The sequence below is a fragment of the Pseudopipra pipra genome, chromosome 12 (assembly GCF_036250125.1).
Source record: "Pseudopipra pipra isolate bDixPip1 chromosome 12, bDixPip1.hap1, whole genome shotgun sequence".
Lineage (NCBI taxonomy): Eukaryota > Metazoa > Chordata > Aves > Passeriformes > Pipridae > Pseudopipra > Pseudopipra pipra.
In genome coordinates, this window is record NC_087560.1 from 20189789 (window position 1) to 20207556 (window position 17768).

The 17768-nt window shown below is 49.6% G+C and overlaps 1 protein-coding gene across 1 annotated transcript in view; it reads right to left on the reverse strand.

The window, feature by feature from the left end:
* Positions 1 to 2912: 2912 nt before the first annotated feature.
* Positions 2913 to 17768, reverse strand: part of ITGA11 (integrin subunit alpha 11) — a 48841-nt gene continuing 33985 nt past the window's right edge. The window contains exons 15-30 of the mRNA XM_064669280.1: positions 17505 to 17635; positions 16753 to 16919; positions 14655 to 14797; positions 13728 to 13838; positions 13438 to 13523; positions 12270 to 12477; positions 10493 to 10591; positions 9140 to 9216; positions 8297 to 8386; positions 7059 to 7149; positions 6866 to 6979; positions 6036 to 6122; positions 5712 to 5822; positions 5188 to 5283; positions 4178 to 4291; positions 2913 to 3909 (exon numbers count right to left, since the gene is read on the reverse strand). Of these exons, the coding sequence (XP_064525350.1) occupies positions 3838 to 3909; positions 4178 to 4291; positions 5188 to 5283; positions 5712 to 5822; positions 6036 to 6122; positions 6866 to 6979; positions 7059 to 7149; positions 8297 to 8386; positions 9140 to 9216; positions 10493 to 10591; positions 12270 to 12477; positions 13438 to 13523; positions 13728 to 13838; positions 14655 to 14797; positions 16753 to 16919; positions 17505 to 17635 (1797 nt within the window). The 3' untranslated portion in view covers positions 2913 to 3837. The remainder of the gene's footprint in view (positions 3910 to 4177; positions 4292 to 5187; positions 5284 to 5711; positions 5823 to 6035; positions 6123 to 6865; positions 6980 to 7058; positions 7150 to 8296; positions 8387 to 9139; positions 9217 to 10492; positions 10592 to 12269; positions 12478 to 13437; positions 13524 to 13727; positions 13839 to 14654; positions 14798 to 16752; positions 16920 to 17504; positions 17636 to 17768) is intronic.

Below are 17768 nucleotides of genomic sequence, written 5' to 3' on the forward strand. Positions count from 1 at the left end.
TGTTATAAATATAAAATTTTAAAATAAAAATTATATGTATTTATATATTCGTATATTTATATACAATATATAATATATTTATATATATTTATAAATAAAATTATAGTATGTATTGATTTATACATATATCTATATATTATATAGAAATCTATTTAAATAAATTTTATATAAAAATTATATATAGAATAAATATATAGAAACAATATATATTAATATATAATGAATATTTTTACATATAATGAATATTTTATTTTTATATAAAAAATAAAATATATAAATATATAAAAATAATATTTCTATTATTTAAATATTATTTATATAAGTATATATAATATTTATATATTATATAGATATCTATTTAAATAGATTTTATATATAAATTATATATATAGAATAAATATATAAATTATAATATATATAAATTATATATATAAAATATATATAAATATATAAATAATATTTATATTATTTAAATATTATTTTTAAAAATATATAAATAATATTTATATTATATATATCTATTTAAATAGATTTTATATATAAATTATATATAGAATAAATATATAGAAATAATATATATAATATATAATGAATATTTTATATATATAATGAATATTTTATTTATATATATAAAATAAAATATATAAATATATAAATAATATTTAGTATAATTTTATATATAAATATATAAAAATATATATTGTATATAAATATGTAAATATATATAATTTAGATATAATTTTTAAATATTTGTAATATATTTTTATTATATATTATATTCATTATATATTATTTCTTTATATTTATATTTTATATTTTTATTATATATTATGTATATAAAAATTCTATATATAATTTATAACATCTACATAAATAGAATTATATATATTATATATCATATATTATATATGTGATTTTTTTATATATAAAATCTCCTCCAGCTTTGGGGAACCACGCTCTCAGGCAACTTGATGCATAAGATCGGGGGTGTGTATGTGTTTGTTTACACATATATATTTATTATTTTATTTTTAGATATATATCTCTCTATTTAAAATCACACACACACATATTTTACATATATATTTATATATACACCTATATTATATAGATAAAAGTACATATATATACACACATTTATATTATATATAGGTGAAACTATATATAATATAAACATATATATAGAAATATGTACTATATAGTTTATATATACTATATACTTTCAGTGTATTCTATACTATATACTTAGGATAGATATATACTATATACTCTTTATATAGCGTATTTTATACGTAGTATATAATATATACTTTATAATATATACTACATATAGAGAAAACTGAGACTTTAGATATCTGTAATGACTTCATATATATAAATATGTAGTACATATATGCACATATATAGTGCAGAAATAGATGTAATACAGAAATATATATAGTACAATAACATCTACATATGTGTTATACATGCATACTATAAATATGTATACATATATACTATCCTGAGTACATAAATATATAAATATATAGTACATAGATACACATGTATACACACATATACTATATGTATTGCATAAATATATGTAGTATATATTATAGTACAGAAATACATATACATATATACTATATATAATATATATATTATATATTATATATATCATATATAATATTATATATAATATATAATATATAATATATTATAATATATATTATTTATATATTTATATATATTTATATATTCATATATATATTTATATATATAATATATATATAATATATATATAATATATAATATTATATGTAATATAATATATAATATATAATATATAATATATAATATAACATATAATATATATTATATATTATATAATATATAATATATAAATTATATAAATTATATATTTATATAATAATTAAAAATAATATATAATCTATTATATATTATATATATAATATATATAATATATAATATTATATAATAACATATATAATATATAATATATAATATAATAACATATATAATATATATTATTATATTATATATTATATATTATATATGTTATTATATAATATTATATATTATATATATATTATATATAATATATATTATATATAATATATATTACTACTATATATTATATGTATAGTACTATATACTAAATGTATATATATTACTCTAGTAGAGTACATAAATATACAAATATGTGTGTGTATTTATATATATATTCAAACATACATATGTATACATATATGAAACTTATTACACACTTGTATAACATGTATAATACATGCACATATATATATAAAATATTTTTTTATATATATATTTTGTAGACACACACACACACACATACATAAATATAAATGGGATCCTGCCCCTTCCTCGCTGACCTCCAGCCCTTTTCCGTGGTGTCCCAGGTATCCCAAGGCTGGGAAGGAGGGAAGAAGGGAGTGTGTGGGGTCCTCCAAGGGCTGGGACACTCCCCGAGGCCCAGGCACCCCCCTGCTCCCTACACTGGGATTTGGGATCTCCAGGGTATCCCTGCAGCCCCGCCAGACCACCCTGACCCCAGTCAGCCAGAAACCCAGGCACCAAGAATTCCCACTCCAGGTGGGGTTTGCCAGCAATGAAAAATCTCATCTGGGGTTTTTTGCCCCCATTTTGTACCATATTTGGGGCTGATTCTGCAGCAAATCTTCCTCCGGGCTCACAAAGGTTGCTCGTCCCAGCTGAGAGCATCCCTTCGAAAACAGGCTGGAAAATCCTCCCATCCCACAATAAATCAGGGGTGGGAAAAGGTCAGAGCCCCGTCCTCCTGCCCTGAATCCCAGAGGGATGAGAGCCCCCTCCTCACACCCAGCCACGTAACCGGGAATCGAGTTGGCACAGAAGGGGAAACAGAGCCTGGGTGGTTTTAAAATACCGTATTTTTAATCCTTAAAAAATACCAGGACAATATTTCACAACCTCCATCCCGCATCCTGCAGACACCTGCTCGCTTTCCATCCATAAAATTAACATTAGCATAAATAATTCTGGGATGCACAAGGACACTCTGCTGTCCAACAGCACCGATCAGCTGCTTTTGAGGGGGACACCAGGTATGTACAGGTATGATACACGTGAGGGCCCTCCTGGCCACGAGCTCTCCCAAACTGCTCCCCTGGGAGAAAAAAACACATCAAACTGCTTTGAATTCCTTTTTTTTTTTTTTTTTTTTTAAATAGCTTTTAATTTATTTTTTTCCTCCCCTTTCCTTCGACAGGTAAATATTATTGGAATAATTATGTACAGCTGGACGCCGGAGATTTGCATTAAGGTGCTTTAACTCACTATCGTTTCACTCAGTGCATTCAGAAGGCGGCAAATTAAAAATCTCCACCTAATTACTCCTGTCAACGAAGGCAGTTTGAGAGCCGTGGCCAGCAAAGCCCAGGGAATGCTACAGCCGCGCCACAGGAATGAGCAATCCTCGTTTTTTTTTATGGATATTGTTACTTTAAGGAGTTTTGCGGCCCCGTGGTTTGTCCCAGCCCATGGGACACGTCGCGTTGGTGGCCCCTCGTCCCCGTGTCGCTGCCACCTCGTTGCAGACCCAGCTGGAAGCTCCTCTGGCCGTGGCATGAAGAGGTCTGGGTTTGGTTTTTTTTGGTGTGTTTAAGGGTGTTTTTTGGCTTTTGGACCAGCTCAGGTGATGTCACACAAAGGGGTGTTCTCTCCTCTCGATGCAAACCCAAGCTCAGCACCCAAATCCCTCTGTATCGAGGTGACCTCCTGCTCCGGAGCTGGCGAGGGGCTGGGAGGGGGCACGGGGGGCTCCTGGCCCCGGCAGCGTCATTCCAGCCCCATGGAATTCTGCTCCTGCTCCGCCGCTCGCCTGCGGCTCCCGCTCTTAAAAAATCCCAGCTGTGGGGAGGAAAGGGAAACAAAACCCCCCTGTTATCTCAGGGCATTGCTGGGAAGGGTTTTTCCCCTAATGGGATATCTCCAGGAGGTTTAAACCCTGGATATAGAAAATATGGAAGAGGAAAGAGGTTGGAGGAGCTTTGGGTGATTCCTGGCAGTGCTGAGGCGCTCAGGGGGGTGTGGACGTGGAGCTGTGGGGCCAAGGGGTCTGTCCATGCTTGGGGGTCTCCACTGAGCCCCCAACACACGTGGCTTAGGGGCTGCTCACCTTCCAGAGCGCGAGGACAAGCAGGGCCAGGAGCAGGAGACCTCCTAAGGTGCTCCCCAGGATGATCCAGATGGGGATGTGCGACTCCTCGGGCTTGGAGATCTCAAATGTGATCTGTGAGGAGACAACAACAAAGGTGATCCGTGAGGAGAGAGCTCCAAATGAGATCTGTGAGGGGACAACACGAAATGAGAGCTGTGAGAGCACCAAATATGATCTGTGAGGAGAGAGCACCAAATGAGATCTGTGAGAGCACCGAAGGTGATCTGTGAGGAGACAACACCAAGAGGAGGGAACACCCAATGAAATCTGTGAGGAGAGAGCACCAAATGTGATTTGTGAGAGCACTAAATGAGGTCTGTGAGGAGAGAGCATCAAAGGTGGTGTGTGAGGAGCCAACACCAAATGTGATCTGTGAGAGCACCAAATGTGATCTGTAAAAGCACCAAATGTGATTTGTGAGAGCACCAAAGGTGATCTGTGAGAGCACCAAATGTGATCTGTAAGAGCACCAAATGTGATTTGTGAGAGCACCAAAGGTGATTTGTGAGAGCACCAAAGGTGATCTGTGAGGAGACACCACCAAATGTGATCTGTGAGGAGAGAGCATCAAAGGTGGTCTGTGAGGAGCCAACACCAAATGTGATCTGTGAGAGCACCAAATGTGATCTGTGAGGAGCCAACACCAAACGAGATCTGTGAGGAGAGAGCACCAAACCATGCTGGGGCTGCAGGGCAGGGATGGAAGGGATGGGCGGGATTGTGGGAATCCTGAGCACTCCCAGCTTTGGGAGTCCTGCACCCGTGACTTGGCTCAGGTTTTCCCTCCTGAATCCAGTGGTTCCAGGACTGGAGCTGTTTGGCTCTGGTCGCAACTGCACCGAGTTCCTCCGGGCTCTGCAGAGCTCAGTGCCTGGTGTGGGTCACTCCAGCTCTTCTGCCAAGCACTTTTCCCACTGGGATCAGAGCAGGATGCCGGAGTATCCCAAAGCTCTGGATCCAGGGCTCACCTGGCGACTGGGATCCTCCTCCCGGAAGACGAAGGGGCTCCCGAAGCGTCGCTGGAGAGCGGCGTTCGTGGTGAGCTTCAGTGACTTGAACTTCAGCTGCACAGAGAGGGGCTGGAGATGAGCATCACGCCTGGCAGAGGACCCACCACCCCAGGGGGTGCCCCCCTCCCTGGCTTTGCTCCCTCCCCCTGTGGCTTTGCATCCCTCGGGAATGCTGCGTGCACCTCCGTGGGGGAGGAGCATGCAGGTCAAGCAAAGAGCGTGGCTGAATGACAGCAAAAAGGACTTCTTAAATGAATTAAATTTGAATGAATTAATTAACTAATTATGAGATTAAATTGCAGCTGTGTGGGATGCTGGATGCACACACCGATGGAATATTGTGGGCTTTGGAAACAAAAATCACCCCACACGTCTGGGCTTAATGGGAGGGAAGGAATCAGGACAGGAAAAAAACCCCGGCATTTTTGGGATGTGAGGGCTCCTTTGGGGGATTTCTCCTCAGAATCCACGTGTCCACTTACTGCTTTCAGAGACTTCATCCACAGATTGCCACGCAAGTGCAAGTTCATCTCCTCGTTGGGGGCTAATTTCACGTGGCAGTCGATGGAAACCACGTCGGAGTTGCTGTGGTTCTGCAGGGGGAGAGCTTTGTGGGGTGGGAGCAGCGCTGGGGAAGGGGGGGAAAACCCTCTGGGATCCATCCCTGGCACACTGAGGGGAGTGACAACCAGACCTTTGTGCCTGTCCTCCCCCGTGGCCGTGGGGCATCCCTGCTCCAGGGGTTTCCCTCAGTTTTGGGGGCAGCCCAGCCCCGGGATGCAGGATCAGCCCCATGGGGTGTGTACCAGCTGTGGGGTGCGGGTCAGGTCCTCCTCAGCCGGCGTCCTCCGGTAGTCAGTGGTGTTCCCCCAGATGTTGCAGGTCGTGTTCTCCTGGGGGAGAAGGCCAGGCATGGACACAGGGACCACAGGGACCACTCCCTGTGTCCTGCCCTGAGCTCCCATCCTGGGGGAACTGCGGGTCCCGTCACCCCCCGGGCTTTGATGGCGCTGGGATTGCGCTGGGATTGAGCCCTGGCATCCCACTGGAATTAATTCCAGGGGTTTGTGCCTGGCAGAGAGGCCTGTCCAGGATTCCAGCCACGTGTGCTGGGGTGTCACCGGTGGCACGGGGACTTCACCAGAGCTGCAGCACCAAACACTCCATTGAGGCCAAATCTGCCCATAAACACACTGTCCCTGTGCCAGGCTCCTTCCATGGGCTCAATCCACCCATAAACACACTGTCCCTGTGCCAGGCTCCTTCCATGGGCTCAATCCACCCATAAACACACTGTCCCTGTGCCAGGGGCTCCTTCCATGGGCTTGGGATGCCCCGGGATCTGCTCCCAGCCCTTCCATGCTCGCTCAGGCCCGGAGTTCACCCCAGGCACAGCTTCCCAGACCCTCAGGAATTCACTGCACGCTGGAGGGAGGTTATCTCAGAGAAATATTGGGACTAAACCCTTTGGCCACTGCCCTTTTCCATGTTTCCAGCCACGGGAATGCAAAAGGGAGGGGCCCGGGCGGGAGCCAAGGCTGTCCAGGCAGGTGTTGCAAAAGAGACAGACCATGGCATTCCTCCACCCCATCCCCCTGCAGAAGGAACCCTGGATTGGGATGCAATCCCATCCTACCTGGTCCAGCAGGAAGTCAGTGAGGAGCAGGAGGCGGTTGCCCGCCCGGGTGGCCACGGGGACGGTGATCCTGATGGTCACCCCCTCCACGGGGAAGAAGCCCAGGTTCTGCAGCTGGGAGGGGAGAGGACAGGGATGTGACCTCCGGGATGGCACCTGGGGGTCCCTCAGCTGGTTGGAGCCCCCTCCTCACCTTGAAGGTGCAGTGGAAGGGGGGGCCGATGCTGTCGTATCTCTCCAGGGAGCTGTTGGACCTGATCTCGTAATAGTCCAGGCTCGACGTCCTGTCGTGACAGGGGATGACAAGTCGTGAGCTGGGCTTGGAATGAAGCACCCCAGCACCCCCAGCCCCTCCCCAGGGGCAGGGCTTGAGGTTCCTCCTAGCTCAGTCTGGGATGGAAACCAGCGCCCGACTCCACCTCGTGCAAAAAGAAAGGGGGATTTTAATGCTCCTGCAGGACTTTCCCTTCCTTTGTAGGATTTTCTCGCCTTTTTAATAAAACAGAGACATCCAAGGCCCTGGCTGGGGGTTTGAGTGTCATGTGTGAACCAGAGGAGGTAAATCAACCTCTGTTTTGCAGCTGGAGAGGAGGGGAAGGAGCCAGGAGCATCCAAAGGGTCCCGTGGGATCCCGTCCAGGAGCACCTGCGATGGGACACGTGCTCGCCCATGTCATGACACGGGACACGTGGCCCCAAATCCCCACATTCTTTGCAGTTATTTCCCCCTTTTTTCACCTCAAGGTTCCCAGATTTGATAGCTTTTGGGGCTGTTCTTTCCCTCCAAGTTTCCCCTTGGAAAAGAGCAATTCTGATATTTGTTAAGAGGAGAATCCCTTCGCTCCCCATAAATCCTGAGTATTAAAGTGGTTTTATTTTCAGTGTCTTAGGCCAAAAAAACCCCAAAAATATAAAATGACTGAAGGTCTCAAGAATCTCCTAAGGATTACAGCAAGCAGTGCCAGGGAATGTGCTTCTGGGGTCCATGATTTTTCCTATCATCAGGTTAATAAATTATTTGTGCCTTCACCCCTCACTCTCCCAGACTTTAGTTACTGGTGATTCCACACACACATCCCTCAGCTGAGCTTCTCTCCCATGCCTTTAGTGGGATGGCAAAAGGCCCAGACACTGGAAACACCTGTTATGGACATTATTACCCACAATAAGTACTTTTATTCCCTTAGAAAATTGCCCTCACACCTCTTTAATAACACTCGTGCCTCTAAATGTGGTGAGAGCCCAGCACCTCGGCGCTGGGGATTTTTATAAGGGATGTCCCTGATTTTATGGGCCCTTCAGCCCCTGTTTCTAAAGAGATTCCCCAAATTAAAGCTCTGTTTTAATGCAGCTCCCCCCACCTGGTTTTTCCCAAGGGACACCTTGAAACCTGAGACCTCCCAGGAGCTGCAGCCCCTTCCCAAACACACACCTGGTGAAGAGCAGGTCGGCCTCGTACTTCAGGTGGAAGTTGAGGTGGGCAAAGTTGTCCTCCTTGGTGCTCTCCTTCTCCTCACTGTCACTGCAACAGCAGCAGGGCCACAGGGGGTGAGGCAGGACCCTGATGCCCTCTGAGATTTTTTTTTGGGGGGGTCATAGGAAGGGGAAGGGCTGAACTCCTGCTTTTTGGTCAAAGTGTAAATATAAGCACTTTTATTCTGTGATTTTTTATTCATCTACATAAAAGATTAGAGAGAGGTGTCACACCCAGCAGCCTCTGAGTGGTGCAGGTGAATCCCCCTCTGCTCTAATAACTGATGAAAATTGGAAAAAAAAAAATATTAATCTGTAGTGCAATGTCACTTTCCTGTTGGAAATCTTTCCCTGTGCAGGAAGGGTGAGCAAGGAGAATTTTGAGCTATTTTTCCTGGGAAATATTTGCAGTGTGAGGGTGGATGAGAAAGCAGCACTGGCTGGAGATCCAGCAGAGACTGGCAGTGACTGCACAGCCTCACACACACGGGAAAATGATGGATATAAATATATAGGTAAATAAAAATAGCCTGATTTGTGAGCACAGGGATGGAAATCAGGTTTCCTTGGGGGTATTCCCTCAGTAAAGCCTCCAGGTTGCTCCAGGATGCTCCATCCCTGGAAGTGTCCAAGGCCAGGTTGGACAGGGCTTGGAGCAACCTGGGCTAGTGGAAGGTGTCCCTGCCCAGGGCAGGGGGTGGCACTGGATGGGCTTTGAGGTCCCTTCCAACCCAAACCATTCCAGGATTCCGTGATCCCGTTGCCCCCACAGAGATGTTCAAGGGAGAAAGCCACCACTGACCTGCTGGCAATCATGTAGATCTCCATGTTCTCCAAAAAAACAGACTTGCTGAATTCAAAATCCAGGCGAAAAGCTACCTGTGGAGTGGAAACAGAGTGGAGAAAACATCAGGGGGAAAAAAATCCCCCAGAGGGACGTGGGACTGCGGGTGAGAGCATCGCTGTGATCCCAACAGGAGACGGTGTCAGGTTTGAGCAGAGCCTTTCCAGGGAGAGAGGAGGATTTGCAGGGTTTATTTCAGCCCCTCCTGGTGCATTTTTTTTCCCCCTGAGGCTGGAGAAGGGAGCAGCTCCCCTTGGGAAGAGGATCCCTCCCAGGGAGCAGCAGCAAGAGGCCGCTGCGCTCGCTCCATCTGCGGCCCAGGGGAGGCAGCTGAGAGAGCCAACAACAATAAAATGTGATAAATGTCACATCTGCAGCCTGTGGCAATGACCTCAAACTGTCTGGGACAGCACAGCTGACTATAATATTAAAGCTCCTGCTGCTCCGGGGCCAAATTTCCATTTCCAGCTTGTCTTTGTTTTGGCAGGACCTGCAGTACCTGGTGCCACGCAGATGCATTCCCAGCCCATCCCCGAGGTCATGGGGAGCTGGGCTGGAGCTCCTTGGGCAGCCACAGGCATCTGAGAGGGCTTTTTTGGGAGCTCATTCATCATCATCAAACTTCTGACAAGGAAAAGCTTCAGGCAGATACAGGAGCTGGGGAGATTTTATCTCCACATCACACTCGTGTTGGCCACTCTTCCCACGAGGGTGCAGGGTGGGATTTCACATGGATCCCCAGTGGTTGCATCTCCTCACTTTTCCTTCCCACATTATTGCTGCATTTAATGTTTTCAGAGGGCTTTATGTGATGTAAAAACGATGCTCACGGGACCTGAGCTCATCCTGGGTGCTGGGAACCACTGGGAGCTGTGGTTCAGAGGATGCCACCAGGCCAAGGGAGCTTGGACAGGCTCAGAGCAGGGTCCAGAGGCACCTCAGAGCAAGGAAAACCAATCAGGCAGGGAAGGGTGACAGCTTCCTCCTCATGCCCATGGAGCACCAGGGAAGTCACCATCAGTGCTTTGAAGCCAACATTAAATTGCTGCAAAGGCCTGGAATCCAATTCTGTGACCTGGAGGAGCTGAGTTTGATTTTGGGGCTCTCCCAGCACCCCAACCATCCCTAACACACCTTTCAAACTCCAGCAAAGGGCAGAGAAAGAGAAGAAACCAAATATTTGTCTTTTAAAGCCACGTTCAAAGCTCCCCAGCCCGCGGATGGAGGGGAGTGACCCTGTGGGCATGGCAGGGGCAGAGGGCTCCTGTGCCATGGGGGAAGCCTCAGGTGGGCAGGGGGGGACATCCTTACCTTGGCCTTGGCTCTGAAGAAGGGGTAGCTGACGTTGCACACCCTCTTGTTGGGGTGCCTGTCGTCGGTCGTGCAGTCGATGTTGACGTCGGTGTCGTCCTAAAATGGGACACAAAATGTCCGTGACCTTGGAATGAGCCCCATGGCCCAGCTCCTCATGGGAGCAGGAAACACATCCACGGGGCTCAAAGTGGGCTTTAACTTTGGGAAAAACAACCAGGCAGCAAAACAACAAAAAGACAAAGTAATGAATGAAAGAATAGTAAAATGAACCAAAAAACCAACCACCCAATCCACCCTGCTCGCTGCAGGCTGGGAATCCTTCCCATGCATTTTTTGATATTTCTGGAGAGGGGCATTTCTAGCAAACAGCTTCCAGCTTTCTGATTTAAATCCTCTTTATGAATTTAACTCCAGCAGCGAATGAATGAGCCCGATTGTTCTTGGCACTCTAATGGGGAAGGAGAAGATTTTCCTGGGATGAGGAGTCACCAGGAAGCACCAAGGGATAACAGGAGCTAGTTTTCTGCATGGCCACCAGCTAAACCGTGGTATTTAATTTCCTCAGCTCAACAATTACATTCCTGCTGCTGGAACACCTTCTGTGTCTCCAGGGCACTGCAAAGCACAATCCCAGGTGGAATGGGAAGGGATGGGATGGGACAGCAACCCTGCTCTGCCTCCTCTGCAGCCCTACAAGAGGTTGTAGCCTGGTTGTGAGCAGGAGTCCACCCTCACCATGAGACAAGGAGCTATTCCAGCTTTTATCCCTGGGTTAGACCCCTCAAGGGTCTCACTTTGAGCTGTTGCCACCAGACAAGTCCTGCCCAAGAGCCGAAACATCCCGGCCTTGGCAGCCACCAGCAGCAGCCCGGAGCTTCCTCCCACTCCTCTGCTGAGATTAGGGACTTTTTAGGGCCACAGCTACTTTTGATTTACCTGACACATCCACACATCCCCAGGGTTTGGCAATTTGCTGATGTCTGAGGAGCAGCAGCCAGGACTCCTCGAGCAGTGGTGCTTCCATAACCAGCTGCAAATATTCCCTACAACCACTCCTGCACGGGGCTTTCTGTCACCCACCACTGGCAGGGTCCCCCCCCTCACTTAATGTGGAGCAAATCCCTCAAAAAATGCGTTTTTCTTATTTTGTGGGCAGCGTGCCCCACAATTTTCCCTTGGCAAGGCCTGGAGGAAAACAGAGGCAGGAGATGGGATCTGTGGTGGGGATGAAGTCATTGGGGGGGGGGGGGGATGAGGGAGGGCTCAGCAGCATCAGCACATTTCCCAAACCTCGCTGGGAAAAGGGAGGAGTCACGTGGACATCAAGAGAGTGGTGGGGGTGACATTTTGGGGAGGGTGGGAGTGGATGGGGCACGAGGGGCTCGTCCAGGGGGGCAGCTGTAGAGAGGTGGCATCACACTGAGCTGTGACCACGCTCCCATTATCAGCCCTTACTTCCAGGAGTTACATCTCAGCTGTAAAAATCCAGCCCTGACAGGAACTTGGCCACGGGCAGGGAGTATTTTTAAACTCCCGGAGTAGAAAAATAAAGAGGGGAAATAATTTCATCTGCCTTTGACCTTCTTTCAGGCTCTTAAAAACCTCTGTATTTCCAAAATAAAGAGCTGCAAGGGCCGTAAGTGCTTAGAAACCAAGCCCATAAACACGCCTGATTTATGAGGGATGGAGACACTTCTGGGCTCTGCTTTGGGACGCAGCTTCCTCCTCCGGCCGGGATTAGGAGCGCCCCTGGGAAGGCCTGGGGGAGCCTCACCTTGGGGATGAGGCTGGCCAGCTGCAGGTTCCTGGAGAAGGAGATGTTGAGGACGGTGCTGTAGGCGTTCTCCCCGCGGTTCTCCAGCGTGGCCTCCACGGCCACCCTCCTCCTGCCGCTCTCCAGGACGGACACGGACGTGTCGAAGGAGAGGCTGAAGGCCGAGCATTCCGGGGGGCCCCTCCGGAGCACCCGCCGGCAGAACTCCCTGAAACAGAGGGAATTCCCCGGGTTTTTATGCCCACAGGGCACGGAAATCCCTGCTCCCCCTCTGTCCCGGTGTGTTGCTAAGGAAAGAGGGATCAAATCCCTCCTGTTGTCCATCGTTTCGCTTGGGATTTTTGGCTGATGGGGAGGAGCTCCCTCAGACACCTCCAGGAGGGCTCAGGACAGACGGGATGCAAGGAAGGAATAGATCCCATGCTGTCAGCAAAGGGCTAGACCAGGTGGCTCCAAGCCCCATCCAACCTTGGACACTTCCAGGGATCCAGGGGCAGCCACAGCTTCTCTGGCAAAACTGTGCCAGGGCCTCCCCACCCTCCTAACCAGGAATTCCTTCCCCATATCCCATCTAACCAACCCCCCTTGTCCTGTCCTTCCAGGCCTTTGTTAATAGTCCCTCTCCAGCTCTCCTGGAGCCCCTTTAGGCCCTGGAAGGAGCTCTCAGGTCTCCCTGGAGCCTTCTCTTCTCCAGGTGAACCCCCCCAGCTCTCCCAGCCTGGCTCCAGAGCAGAGGGGCTCCAGCCCCCAGAGCATCTCTGTGGCCTCCTCTGGACTCACCAAATAACCTTTTAAAGCTCTTTAGCCAACGAGCTGTGGTGTGTAATTATTTCCTGTGCGTGAGTCAAGCCTGTAATTGCCAGGTGGGTAATGCCAGCCTTGCATTTATTCCCCCCCCTGTTATTTACTGATTTGTCTCCCTGGGACGCATCACCATGGCACCAAATATTAGTTGTTTTGTGGATTCCCTGGAAAAACACTGATTCATTCCAGACAGGGAGCAGACAGAGGCTCAGAGAGCACCTCATGGAGGGGCTGGATGAACCTCCTGGTGGTGCTGGGTGAAGCTGCGATGTCAGAATTTAGGGGACGTGGGTTGGGGGTGGATTTTGGAGCCTCCCCCCAGTTTGTGATACTGGTTGGAGGATGCTCTGGGTGATCTACTCACATGGCACTGGGGACATCGCTCCTGGCATCCAGGACCAGGTCAGGGACACAGTGCTCGTCCTCATTGCACCCATTCCAGAAAGGCACCTGAAGGGGACAACAGGAGCAGCTCAGGGACCATCTGTGCCCCAGGCTGGGGACACAGGGGGGGGGGGACCTCAGGTTGCAGCAGTGCCCAACCCCTCCTGTCACAGGACAGGTCAAGGTAAACAGCAAATGTTACACCCAGAGACCAACCTGCTGAGCAGGTGCCTGATAAAAAGTCCCCTGGGAGGTGGGTGCTGCACCTACCAAGACCCTGAGGGAGGTGGGCCACCCATCATCCAGCATGGGGCCCTGCTCCGGGTGCTCCAGCTCGTAGTCGATGGAGAACGTCACCGGCTTCACGTAGTCCGCTGTGTCCTGGGGGTGGGAAGGGCCAGTGAGGAGGACAGGGCTGCTCCTGGGGAGGGGCAGCCCCCTCAAGGGGGGACAGATCTGTCCTGCAGCCCCACCTGGGGCTCATCTGGCCGGTAAGGAAGCTCCAGGAGCTCCCCAGGGGTGCAGAGGTGCTCTGGGGTGAGACGTTTCTTGGGCTAAATCACAGGCTCCATCTCGAGCTCCAGCCTCAAACTTCCCAGAAGTTCACTGCAGTTCAGGCCAGGCCTTGGGGCCAGGCCAGTCTGGCAGCTCAGTCCTGCCTGGCCTCCACAATATTCTCATCATTCCCTGGGAATGTTTGATTCTGGCCAGGTTTGTGCATCAGCTGCTCCCCGCGAGCGAGGCAGAGGGATCCACCAGCTCTGCACCCAGGGGTGGGACCCTGGTGGTTAGAGGGTGCAGACGGTGAGCCTGGCAGGGACTGGCACTTGGTTCCCGATGGAAGCAATGAGTGTTTTGGAGCGGGAGGAGCAGCCTGCCCCGGGGATCGGGAGTGCACGCCCTCCCCGAGGGCACGGCCGGCGGCTCGTGGATCAGAGCACACACAGGCTGGGCCTGAATGAAGTCAGTGCCTGGGGACCCAGCAGCTGCCACGTGCTGGCAGCTCCATCCCTGACCACATCAAACCCAGCGGGAAGCGACCCAGGCTGCGGGATGACGCTCATTCCCAGCCCCGGGAAGCCTTTGAGGCTCCGACAACAACATCCCGGCGCATCCCCACGGAGGAGAGGAGAGGAGACCGCCTTCACCGGGGCCGGCCGGGGAGGAGACCCCCGCCCTGAGCTCCCCCAGACTCACCAGGACGTGGAAGGGGAGCCTCTGGCAGTGCTCCTGGCCGGCGGGCAGCAGCAGCCCCCTCTGTGCCGGCCGCTCGCCGCCCTCGTCCAGGTGAGCCCTCGGCGTGTAGCGGCGCTCGTCCAGCGTGGCGTTGAACCGCAGCCCTGCGGGACAGCGGGGTCAGGGCTCTGCCGGGCTCACACGCGGAGACACCACCCCAAAGGCTTGGCTCCTGCACCCCGGGAGCAGCCCGGCAGAGGGAAACCTGGGAAGATCAGGGTGTGGCCAGCGCTGCCTGTTTTTGACGGACATTCCCGTTGGGCAGAGCAGCTGCTTTCCAGGAGGAGCTTTACAAAGGCATTGTTGCATTTGCTGCCAGACACTGCTCTGAATCTGGGCAGGATGTACAAGGATGTGCTCTCCTATGTTCACATGGAGGCCTGGAGCTGTTCTGGAGGTACCCTACCCTCACATGCTCCTGGCCTGGATGCTTTATGGAGATGGTTTGCTTCCTGCACTGCTGTTGGAAAGAGGTTGAAGATTCCCAGCCCAGTTCCAAGCAGGGTAGGATTTCATAGAACCACAGAATCCCAGAATGGTTTGCTCTGAAAGCACGTCAAAACCCATCTCGTTTTGAGAGAGGGACACCCACCCCCAGGGACACCTTCCACCAGCCCAGGTTGCTCCAAGCCCCGTCCAGCCTGGCCTTGGGATCCAGGGGCAGCCACAGCTTCTCTGGGCAACCTGGGCCAGGGCCTCCCCACCCTCACAGCCAACAATTCCTTCCCAATATCCCATCTCTCCCTGCCCTCTGGCAGTGGGAAGCCATTCCCTGTGCCCTGTCCCTCCTTCCCTTGTCCCCAGTCCCTCTCCAGCTCTTCTGGAGTCCCTTTAGGCCCTGGAAGGGGCTCTCAGGTCTCCCTGGATCCTTCTCTTCTCCAGGTGAACTCCCCCAGCTGTCCCAGCCTGGCTCCAGAGCAGAGGGGCTCTCCCTACACCAGTGTGATGTAAAACATGGATAAGGAAGGAGGCACCACCAGCCCTGTCCATGGGGTGGCTTTTCTGGGTGGAAACAAGTGTAAAATCATATAAATAAAGACAACCCCACTCAGCTTTTTATCCTGCAGGAGGAAAGCACGGGATTGGGCAGCACAAAACAAAACTCCTGCTCGGGGGGATGGGAGCTTTTCCTTTGGCTCTGCTCAGTTCCCGGTTTTCCTCTGACAGGGGATGAGCCACTCTCGGTTCCCCCGCGCCGCTGAGTCACCGGGAGGCATCCGGGGGGAGCCTCGGGGTCACGGCAGCGTGGGGGGGTTTGGTAGCAACAGCTTCCCAGAGATTCCCTGGGATATGAGGGAAAACACGCACATGTGGTCGGCAGCTGTGTCCTGCTGCTGCAGGGGGAGGAGGGATGAGCTCTGTGGGATGAGGGCCGGGCACGGCCCCTCCTGCCCTGCCTGTGGTGACACCCCTGTCACACGTCCCACGGCACAGCAAAGCTCAGGGGAATAGGGGAGAGAAGGGGTTAAACACAGGGAAGGTTCATCCTTGGGGTGTTCCTTGGCAGAGCCACCATCCCTGCTACCTCAGCCTGGATAGGGACAAATCAGGGAGTGAACAGGGATGTGGCAGGTGGTGTCCAAATGCTCTTTGGGGACCCTCAGACGAGCTCAGTTGGTCAGAGTGTGGTGGTAACAATGCCAAGGTGAGGGGTTTGATCCCACTCAATTAAGCATTGGACTCAGTGATCCTTGTGGGTCCCTTCCAACTCGGAATATTCTGTGGAATTTGTGTGGAGCTTGTGTGGAACGTGCTCTCCTCCACACATGCCAGTGCCTTGAACCACAGGCTCACAGGGTCAGCTGGGTTGGAAAAGACCTCTGAGATCATCGAGTCCAACCTCTGGCCCAGCCCCACCCTGTCACCCAGCCCCTGGCACCGATGCCACCTCCAGTCTGTCCTTAAACACCTCCAGGGATGGCGACTCCACCCCCTCCCTGGGCAGCCCCTTCCAGTGCCCAGAAGGGTTTCCCTTGGCAGACTCCGGGTGCTGCCTTGGGGCTGGAGACCCAACCAAGGCACAGGCTGGGACTGTGCCCCGGGACAGCCGTGCCCTTACCCACGGTGGCCGTCTGGAAGCGGGCCGAGAGGAAGACGGCGGTGAAGCAGAGCAAGGCCGACATGCAGGTCGCGTCCTTCCCGTTCCTCTTGCAGTCCTTGGTGAAGATGTTGATCTTGGGGGGCTCGAAGCGGATGCTGGCGTTGATCTGGACCACGCTCCGGGACCTGTGGGATCAGAGCAGGTGGAGGGATGAGCTGTGGCATGTCACCCTCACCCTACGAGTCTCCCACACCTCCAGATCTGCACTTTTCACACCTTTTCACTCTTTTGCCCAATGTCAAGAGGGTGCTGAGGAAGAGCAAAGGCCCCTTGTATGAACACAGCACTCCAGGGTGGCCCACCTCAGCTGGGCACAGCCACCCTCTGTCTCAACAGCTTCAAGGGACTTTCCAAACACTAACCAATGTTTGAAAATATTCAATTGTTATTTTAAAATAAGGCCAGAGGGAGCCTGGGCAAATCACCACAAATCAATTGGCTGGTTTGAAACTCCTGGAGAATGATGAACTCCTGGAGATGACGAAATTCAGTGCAAAAAAAAAAACCAACAACCCTCTGGCATCTTTCTAGGGCCCAACAGGATTGAAACCTCAGAGTGAAAATTGAAACCCCACAGACCCTCCCACCAGACAGGGGGTTGTTATTGTGGAAAGGGGGGTCAGATTGTTGGGAAATCAGTTTTGCCCGGAAAAATACGAGAAGGTTGTGGTGGGATTTGGGCAGGGGGTGCCCAGGGGGGCCCAGCTCACCAGAGCAGCACCGCGTTCCCCAGCGAGCCCACGGCCAGGTCCACGAGCCCGTCCTCGTTCAGGTCCAGCTGCCCGTGGATGCTGCACCCAAAATACATCAGGCCTGGAGCCAGGTCAGCAGCTGCAATCCTCTGAAAAGGAATGGGCACAGTCCAGGCTGGAACATCCCCTCCTGCCAAGGGTTTGCCCTGCCAGCCTCCACCACGCTGCTGAAGGATCCAAGGGATTGCACCAACCGTTAATTTCCAGGGACTGGGAGAATTT